The sequence below is a fragment of the Pogonomyrmex barbatus genome, unplaced genomic scaffold, assembly GCF_055798465.1.
Source record: "Pogonomyrmex barbatus isolate J1 unplaced genomic scaffold, ASM5579846v1 scaffold20, whole genome shotgun sequence".
NCBI lineage: Eukaryota > Metazoa > Arthropoda > Insecta > Hymenoptera > Formicidae > Pogonomyrmex > Pogonomyrmex barbatus.
Window position 1 is genome coordinate 3,605,838 of NW_028297117.1, and position 10,590 is coordinate 3,616,427.

Genomic DNA, 10,590 nt, shown 5'->3' on the forward strand with positions numbered 1-10,590 from the left:
GAGAATCAAATTATATAATAAAGTGTTTTTAGTAAAGTGTTTTTAGTTTTTTTCTTCATATCCTATAAACAAAAATATCGCAACACAAAGTATGTAAATTCAAGTATGTAAAGTTTTTAAATAATTTTTCGTCTACGTTGTCGTCAGACGAAAAGCATAACTTTTCTAGTTTCATCAGAAGGCAGGATTTATTATATGAATCTGTCAATATATTCAATTTAGTTTAATGAATTATCGGTAATGCAATCAATATCTATTGCTGCGTTCAATCGATAATTATAATATCATTTTATCTTCTGCAAAGTAAAATCTTACAGTGTCAATAATATAGCAACCTAAATAGTGATTTAGGTTGCATCTTTCTTTTACTGTAGTTTGTTTTTAAATGTTTTTAAATAATTTATAAAATTATACTGCAACAGTAACTAACAAAAGCAATTTGTAACAATTATTTAATAAAATTATTTTAGAATCATTTTCAATTTTTATCTAAAAATTCAGACCTTTTCTTATAAATAAATAAGATGCTAAAATTTCAACATTTTTCTGTTTAAGATGAATTATTTGACATCTATTATCGACTATCATTATATTGATGAATTAGTCTCCACGTAATTTATTCGTATCCTTTTAATTAAAGCCAGAAAATCACCGATTGTTTTAATGAAATGATTATGTACGCTGATAATTATACCAAATAGAAATTTAAATTAGGTTTTTAGGCAGTTTATGAGAATTTTATTCGGTCGATAATAGTTATTTAAAGCATCTAAAGCTAGAACTTCGCTGGTAATGTGACTCTTTGCTAAATCATTTTAACTTATTCATTTCCTCATGCTGTTAGCTTTGATTTAAATTGTTAATTTGTTCGTCAGTAAACTATTTTTTATGAAATAAAAATACTTTACTATTTATACGCAATCCGTTTACTACTGTAACTAAACTCGAATACAAAATAAAAATCTTTCTTTCATAAGTATATCAAAATACAGAAATACGTTGCATATTTTAATATTGCATGAAGTGAATTGATATAAATATAATAATTAAAACCTTTTAATAAAATGATATATCATCTTTTTCATATTAAAAATTTTAGTTTGACAAATTATATACATATATATGTATATTAATAAGTATATATTTTAAAATATATATTTTAATTTCTTCTAAAATTTAAAAAAACTGTAACTAAAAAAGATAATGTGATGCATTTGTTATAAACGGATAGAAAAGAGAAGTATAATTTAAGAAATTTAAAACAAATGGCTTGTTATAAATATCCTATTAAAAGATTCTCTAGAATAACACGCAACGAGCACAGCCCTGATGTCAGTGACGTAGCACAGCTACTGAATGATTAAATTTGGCATAGTTACGTACCATTCTACTCGACAACGCACACGTTCCATGCGTTCGCTCATTCTGAAACCGCGGGCATTGTGCCGCTCAAATTGGCACATCTCTGATACGAAAGTTCTGCAGCATTTCATTGTTACTTAGGTTGTGCCAACGAGCGCTTTTCCGCGATACACCGCTAGCGCGACAGCTTAGGGAAAGATGTTTTTAGACGTTCCATCATTCCAATTGGACGGAAAGCATCTTTCTTTTTCATTTAGAAATTTAGATTTAAGTTACATAATAATATAAGTTATAAAAAAGATACGCGTTTTTAAATATTAAAGCTTTTCATAATTTTATTAATATATAAATTAAGATTACGTTAAAGATGCAACAATTTCTGAAAGTAAAGAAAGAAATATGTAAATATCTGGAATGCACAAAATAATTATTTGTTAAAATTTGTAATCTGTAATAACTAGAAATCTCAAATTATGATTATCTTGATAGTTTCGTATTTGTAAACTAATTGAAAAACCAATGTAATTGAGAGAAAACTTGGAAAAACTGAAACACTCTGTATAACGCACTAGGCGTCCTAAACGCAGTTCTTATTGATTCGTAGTTGGTCGATGAAAGGAAGAGAGAGAGAGAGAGAGAGAGAGAGAGAGAGAGAGAGAGAGAGAGAGAGAGAGAGAGAATGCAACTAGAAATCTAAAATACCAACCACGATACCTCTTTGCATTTCAAATTCTGTCAAGGACACTAAAATAAATTCTTTTACGAAGAGACGATTGAATTCATTGACGATCGAAGAAGATATATCTCAAATATATTTGATTGAAAGGAGATTGCAATTTGATTTCTTAAAATGTAAAATGTATATCTGCGTCATATAATTCTTGTATTTAATGCCAATATTATAATAAAAATCGTGAATAGTCGAATTAAATTTATTTTGTTATTATTTCTATTTTTACTTTTACTTCTCAATCTTACAGAATATGTACAAAATTATTAAATTCTGGTAGAATTATTCGATTTTTAAAGGGCATGGAAAAATTACTATATAATATATATTATTTTTAGACTTGTGCAGACAATATATAAAAGGACAACACGTCTTTTAAAGGAATTTAAGTTAAGAAAAGGGATATAAGTATATATTAAACGATATATTTAAACGATTAATTCTTTTTCTAGGAAGTATGAAATTACGTTGACGACATACAGTACGACAATGACAATCACAAAATTTTTACAGGAACAAAGATAGTAAGTCAAGAGTTCAATAATCTTAGCGCAATACATCAGTGGCTTCTTTAAATGCTACCATTTGGAATGGCGGTCTTGTTTGGATATTTTCCATAAATCCTGCCGCTTCTAGTAACTCTGTAGTGAATCTGTGGAATCATGGACATGCTGCCAGATACGTGCGGGCCATCGCCGGTGCATAGTCGCTTTGCCCGTCGTATGCCGACAGTCTTATGTTTGTGTAATTGAGCCAGACTGTGTCTTTTCTGTTGCTTCAGAATTATTTTCTGATTGATTGCTAGACCGGCGGTTCGTCTCTTTAGCAATTTCAATGGCGAGATCGCTAAAATCGCTTTGGTGATGCGACGTCGACAACGCCACAACAGGACAGCTGTTGCAAACCAGGCAAACCACGGACCAGCTCTGGGATTCGGAGTTGGCTCCCTCGACCAAAGAAATAACATCTATAAACAAGTAAGTAATATTTTCAAAATTTCTTACGCTGGAAAAGTAAAAAAATTAAATTTTAATATTTTTAAAATACATTAATAAAATGAATTATTGTAAAATACTATACGCTATTAATTTTCTTTTCTATAATTATATTAAAGCCCAATGAAACATTGAAAAATTATTTAATTTAAAAAATTTATTAATGGATAATATCTTATAAATATTGAATCGTCTATATGTATTTTCCTTGAAATAAAATCGAAAAATTATTATATAAAGCAACTGAATATATAAGTAACAAAGTGTGATATATTTTTAATGATAAAATTAATTAATTAAAAATTAATTTTTAACTTCAATAATTTTGTGATAATTTATTATAATTATTATAAGTTAAAAAAATGTTATAATAATTTCATTTTATTACTAAAAAGCATCATAAAATAAGAAATTGTTCTATAGTAATCAATATTTGTTTTATATTATTTATGATATTATTTTGTATAATTATGAAATATAATAAATATATTAAATGAGTATATTAATTCTATAAAACAAATAAATTTTCTGTGGTATATCATAGATTTAAAAAATAACAAAACAAATCTATTAGATAACAACAAGTAAATCTAGAGCGAAAGTGACGAGCAACACATGCAATGGCATAACATTGTTTCAGAGAAGTCAGAGATTATTTTAAACAATAACAAAATGGTCAAACAATTATTATTAACACTGCGATGGCATAATATATATTCTAGTTATCACTTTATTTTTAATCAAATTAATAATAATAAGATTTACATAATTTCTCATTAATAACGTTTGAAATTCTCATTAATAACGTTTTGAATAATATAATAAAAGAGAAAATTATCTGAGGATAATTGTTAATAAAATAACGTCACGATTTACGAAATCGACAACTGATTTGTACGACTACTAACACTGATATCAAGATCGCATGAGAAACCATCGTGCGACTGAACAATCGATCTCACGGCCATCGTAGCTTTTCAAGGCTGCGCACCTTGAGATCCACGTGTGGATCCCAGGTAATTCGCTTAGAGCCACTACGTCTCGAACACGTTCACTCGTGTCGGGCAGCGTTTCGACTTTTATAGCTCCGTGACATCTCCGTCGTCGTAACCTTCGCTCTCTCTTCTTTCCACTGGAGTGACCCATTTGGCAGAGACCTCCAGGGTAAATTTCGCATTGACCGCACGTTTTTACTGTCACAAGACTGACCTTATAGATCCACTCGCTGGCGTTTTGCCTGAAATCAGGGGGTGGATCGACTATCCGAAACATAGAATGGCCGTGAAACGTTGATTTGTAACAGATGTGCTAGTGGAAAGATCTAAAATAGCAAAGATAACGAGTTGTAAAATTATATATGAATTGTTTGTATGCGTGTAAATTATCGTCAAAAGATTATAAGATTGTATTTTTTTACAGATTTAATTAAGAGATAAAAGAGCACAGAGAGAAGCAAATTAGAATTAATATTGCTAGAGAGAACCAATATAAGTATCAACAAATGCGAGTATTGACAGGCACATATTTATTCCAGAGGGAAAGAGAAAGAGAAACATTAAGCTGGTAATACGTAAATCGATATAAATCAATAATTCAATATAGTTACGTTGCCGACTTTCTGTAATGGCTTAAGTAGATAGAAAAGTAAGGATTCGATTCTTGTTGACGAAAATATGAAATATGAGCTTTACTTGAATAGAACAAAGGAACAAATTTTCTTGACAATAGAATCAACAATATTGAAACATTTCACGTTTCAGTGTTTAGAATGAATGAACATAGAATTATCAGAAGATGAGTAGCTTGTTTGTTCGTATATATTGTCATTGATTATACATAGCATAAAATTTACAATATTTTATTAGATGAGTCCATTACAATAGAAAAATCGATGAAAAGATACAAGAAAGATCTAATGATTTCGAAGAAGTACATCTTAGATATTCCGCTATGATGTCAAGGCGAACGGGATACGAGTGTACTACATGTTTCCGCAAGGCAGATAGAAAATACGGTATTCCAAGTATAAATGCATAACGATGTCTCACGGATCATTTGTTAAAGTATGTGGAGGTGGTTTATGCGAAGAGACGTTTCGAGGAAGCGCTTACTGAACTAGAAGGACATGTACATCGTGATCCACGTTTATGTCGCATAATATATATTCATTATACAGTAATGCTTATCTATTGTTAACCATTTTTTGATAAAATATGTATATGTAACTTTACTGTATATGTAACTTTTTGAAAGTATGTAAATACGTATTTGATAAGAATAAATAAAAAAAATATATTCCAAATTTCGTTATGTTTATAAATTTTTTTTTAAAAACTTGTAGGAAAAAGCATTTATAAATTTATAAATTTCAAAATTTTTAAACTTAAAAATCTAAAAATTTATATTTTAAAATTAACTTTAAAATTTCTATAATTAATTTAAAAATTGAATTAATTAAAAATAAAACCTTTTATCTATATGTTTATTTTCTAATTTTATTTATGATAATCTTTAGAATCAGTCAATTGCTTATGATATAGGAAATAGTAAAACTTCGATATTTCTCTAAAAAATGAATGTCCTTCAAATTATAATTAAATAAATTCAAATAAAAGAAAGTATCTTGAACAATAGTTATAATAATAAATTTTAAATGTACTTTAATTTTAAAATGTACTTTAAAGTGTCAGACAGCAATAAATATATAATAATGAGAAATTCTTAATCTATATAACAAAATTAAAAATTTAATTATATAATTTATATTAATAGTTTAGTTGATACAATGCATACTTTGATGTCTGTAATCGGTTTTCCACCTAATATGTCTCTTTGATCTCCACCCCAAAAATTGTCAATCACTGCTGATGCAGTGACTTTCACAATTGTTTGTCGTTCGAGACGGTAATATGACGTTGCGCACGGGCTCGTTGCCGATTATCAAAATGAATGAATATGCTTGAACGACGATAAGTCTAATCAGGAAGCTGTCACTGATTCCGACGGCTCTTGATAATGGAGACTTCTCATCCGATTGCGCAATGATCTGTCTTTTGATTTTCCCGTGTCCTTGGAAGAGAAGTTGCAGTGAATTCGGTATTTTTACTTACACGGAAAAATTCTACCAAAAATACAAGTAAACGGATTACAAAAAAAATGTAAAATAACATATGAAGCGAAGCGGGAGAGCGCGAGAATTTAGACAAAGGATGGCGTCGCTCTTGGACCATTATCTGACGTTGGCGACAATCATGGCGATTAGTCGACTGTGATACAAGCGGAATGTAGCATAATTTCATTGGTGTGTTAAACTTTCCTCGATTAATATATTATAATTTATATTTATATCAACAATGCATAATCAAATCTTACATCTGCATAACAATAACAACAACAAATTTTAATTTTTTTTTTTGCAAGAATATTTTAATCAGTTATCAATCAATTATATTGAGCGAGAAAGAAGATATAAGTACTTTGTTTTATAAAAATAATACATTGTAAAAAATATATATATAATTTGTTTCAAAAAATAAATAATTAATCAAAAAATTCAATTGTAAATCAATATTATAATATAATTATAATATAATTATAATATAATTATATAAATTATAATTATAATTTATATTATAATATAATTTTAGGACTAAAGGTCTAAAAATTTATGCTCTAAATAGTAATTAATTAATTCAAAAAATAATAGTAAATTTATATTATCAGTCTTTAAATGTACAAGTCTTATATTTAATATTTTTGTGTAAAAAACAAAATGATAAATATGTAAACAAAACTTTGAAAGCATCTTTTTTATTACACATATATCAATGATGCTAATAAAAAAAATGTATATATCTATAATATATTAATATATTTTATTTATTGTCATATTTCTATTTACAAAAAAATGAGTAAAAATTGTAATGATATTTGATAAAATTCTTTCACAAATTATAAAGTATATTAAATTATAATAGAATTATAATGTATATAATTATAACTGCAAACCCGTCAAATTGAGTTTTATCAATTTTTTTTATTTTTTAAGAGTTATTTCTGGGTTAGATATATAAATATGATTTTAAGATATAGCTCTTAAATAAAAAATGAAAAAAAAAGATAAGTATTTTTAAAAGGTATTAAAAATAATTAAATATTCATTTACTTTATTATTAAATTAGTTTCAAATAGTTTAACATTTGTATTTTTCTGTTCCCATTATTTCAGCATATCGAAGAAATTTCCTTCGTGAAACTGAAGCTCCACCTATTCTAGCCTTGCCATCCTTTTACCATCCTCCTCCTCTCCCGTGACGTCACTGGATCGTGTCAGTAGGTCAAAACCTGGATACGTGACCCGAATGTGGTGTATGTATTCATATTTGCGTCATGTATCGGGTGTACAGGAATTAAAGAGCATTAAAAACTATATTCTGAAATGTCACATTGCCTCATATCATATGTCAGAGAAATAATCAATATTCCTCTTTGATCAAATAATCAGATATATTAATGAAATAAATAGAATTTAATTTATTTTTAAATTTATCCTTGCATTTTTATAATGATTTTCTTAAGCCTATATTCTTATCGTTGCTATAGTATACTGAAATGTATTGCGAATATTTTCTTTTTTAATATAACATAATAACATACAAAATATAAATAAAATACAAATAAAAGTTATTGCAATATAAATAACATTTCATATATTTTTAAGTTTTCTTTTGAGAAAATATTAACGTGAAAATATTATGATATTATCACTCTTCAGTAATTTATCATAATATTATTCTCTTCGCTTTACGAAAAAAGAGAGAAGATATTGAAGACGAAGATTACTTACGATTCATTTCAGTCAAGTGTTTTCTTTAGGAACGTCCTTAATAATCCAGTCACTGAAGATGAAAGCTGGAACAACTGATTTCAATTATTATTGTTTTTTCAGAATTTAAAACTATCAAAAATTGTGATTAGAAAATTTTAAGTAAATAAATTTAAAAATAAAAAATCTATGTAATTGATATATGTATGATATATAATGAAATTCCAATTAACTTTTAGATAAAGGTTATACAAAGATTTAATCGTAACTTGAAGTGCCTAAAGCAAATTATGGAAATAATTAATCGTTAACTAACATCGTTATTACTTACGTGCATTTCGATAAGTCTGCAATTGATCGTAAGGACAAACCGGTCAGACTGCCGACAAATTATCAGCAGAATAAAGCCGGCGAACAATAATTAATGAGAAAATGTCTACGATATCTCGATAACGAGGCTTATCGTATGCATCGAGAAAAGAACAACATATGAGTGAAAAGAAAGATTCTTTTGCGATTGCCGCGAGCTTGATTAACATTCCTACGCAGTGTCAGCAGCATTAATCATAACCATTTCATTTGAATCCACCAGTCTGAATGAAACATTGCTTTGGCTTTATCGTGTTCTTCATATTTAAATTAATGCATTTATCAGACTCTTAAATAGAAAGTGTAACAATATAAGGAAATTAAAGAATGCATAATCATGATTTATGTATGCGACTTTTTAAATTTTTTTTCGCTTTTTTTATAAAATTTATTTCTTTTAATTTTAATTTTTTGTCTTTCTTTTATTTTTTTTATCTGTAAATTACTTCTTCTCGTATTTTTATCTAAAGATATCTTTTACTTAAATACTTATTGTTACTAATAAAAGAATGATAGATTTTTTCGTCTTCATTTTTTCTTTTATCGTATATTGAACTGCTGAAGAAATCATGAACGAATAAGAAGGATAAATCATGTTCGTGGGAACGAATATAGGGGTATGTTATTCTGCCACATTGATTTATCTCTTGCCGGTCGTGATATGCTTCTGTTTTGTGCTTCGTGCTCTCCTAATGGGCAATAACGTGACGATGATCCGTGCAGCTATTCCTTTCGGTTTGCCCTCAGTCAGTAAGAAAGAAGCAAAAAGGTAACGGAGACCTCGATGCTGTTGTAGCCATTGCACCACTGACCTTGGTTTCAAGTAACACCTAAAGTGGCTAAAGTGATTCAAGAATGGCACAGGAACTTCTAATGCGCCTAACTTTCAGTTTCAACATTGCAAAATCGATAGCTGCTAGTCTTGAGCAATTTCTTCTAACATTGTAGGATTAATTCAAAAAAGTCAAATATATCAATAGAATTTTCTAAAATCCATTCTTTAATATATATAATGCCTGATGGCTATTAAAAGAAAAAAAATATTATCATTCACCGATAATTGAAACGAACAATTGCTCTGTTGTTTCTAATTGTAAATAATAGTAAATTAAAAATCCTTTTTAATAGAAATTTTACAAAAATAAAAAAGTTTAATAATTATAACGATTTAAACAATGTATTACTAGTTGTGTAAAAAATAGAAAATGTAAAAATACAGTTTTTATATTTCATTATAATATTTTTTATGTCTATATTAACATTTATTATATGTATATGTTATATCTATGCAAATGACAGTAAAATATTAATTTGCTAATGCTAATCTCGTCTCATTTCCTGTCTGCGGTTTCTCTTTTTTCTATAATAATGAGACAATACATAAGTTGGCAATGTAAAGTCTCATAATAAATATAATGTACAAAATTGATTTATTATATCAATTATATATTGTGATTTCTGATTAAAATAATATAATTACTACCGTATTATATTTAATCTGCATTGATGATTTGCAGTATATGGTGTTTTGTTATAATTATATTATTGAATATTTAACATTCAAAAAGTTTACTTACATTTATCATGCATTTTATTTTTAATTTAATAGCTTTTTCTGCGTTTAAATTGTAATATTTTTCTGTTGTGTTTTATAATAATAATAATAAATTTAATAATAGTTTAATTAAATTATTTATAGAATTATTTACTTTATTATAATTTAATATTTTAACAATTTATACTTGTTTATTTCTAACTAATTTATTCATATCTTTTATAATTTTTCTTTATTGTAGAACTTTAATATCAATTAAAATTATTAAACATTAGAATTCTAATTTTAGAATCTTTCTTTCTTTATCAAAAGCTATATCATGCAATTGAAAAATCCGCACTTATGTTATTTACTTCATTTCTTATTAATCATCTGAGACTTTGTTTCGGTGGACAATGGAATGAATTTGCAAGTCGCATGTGAGTCACGACCATATACGACCCATATCCGTTTTTGCACTGCAATACCTTTGCAGCAGACGCAAGAGCTTTGTGTGGAATGTGTTATCGCTCGTAAAGATAACAACTACGAGAGAAACATAGTCCTTCCCGTGCACGACAGTCGCGGAAGGATACGTAGGTGGTTACCGAAGGATCTGGTGGGGTATCAGGAGAACAGACGATCGCTACAGCATGAGAATGGAATGGAGAAAGGGAGAAAAGAGAATCCGGGCAGACCGGGCCACAGGCGAATACGGTGAGTAAATGCGGCAATGCGGGGCGGGGGGAAGAAGAGGGAAATACAGGGAGAAGAAA

At 27.9% G+C, this 10,590-nt stretch overlaps 1 protein-coding gene across 1 annotated transcript; it reads right to left on the reverse strand.

The window, feature by feature from the left end:
- Positions 1 to 2,501: 2,501 nt before the first annotated feature.
- On the reverse strand, positions 2,502 to 4,186 carry LOC105427049 (uncharacterized). The gene is made up of 2 exons (XM_011638590.2): positions 3,996 to 4,186; positions 2,502 to 3,059 (listed from the first exon to the last, which is right to left on the reverse strand). Exons 1-2 carry the CDS (start codon positions 4,053 to 4,055, stop codon positions 2,664 to 2,666), a joined length of 456 nt encoding a protein of 151 aa, XP_011636892.1. The 5' UTR covers positions 4,056 to 4,186; the 3' UTR covers positions 2,502 to 2,663.
- Positions 4,187 to 10,590: the final 6,404 nt, after the last annotated feature.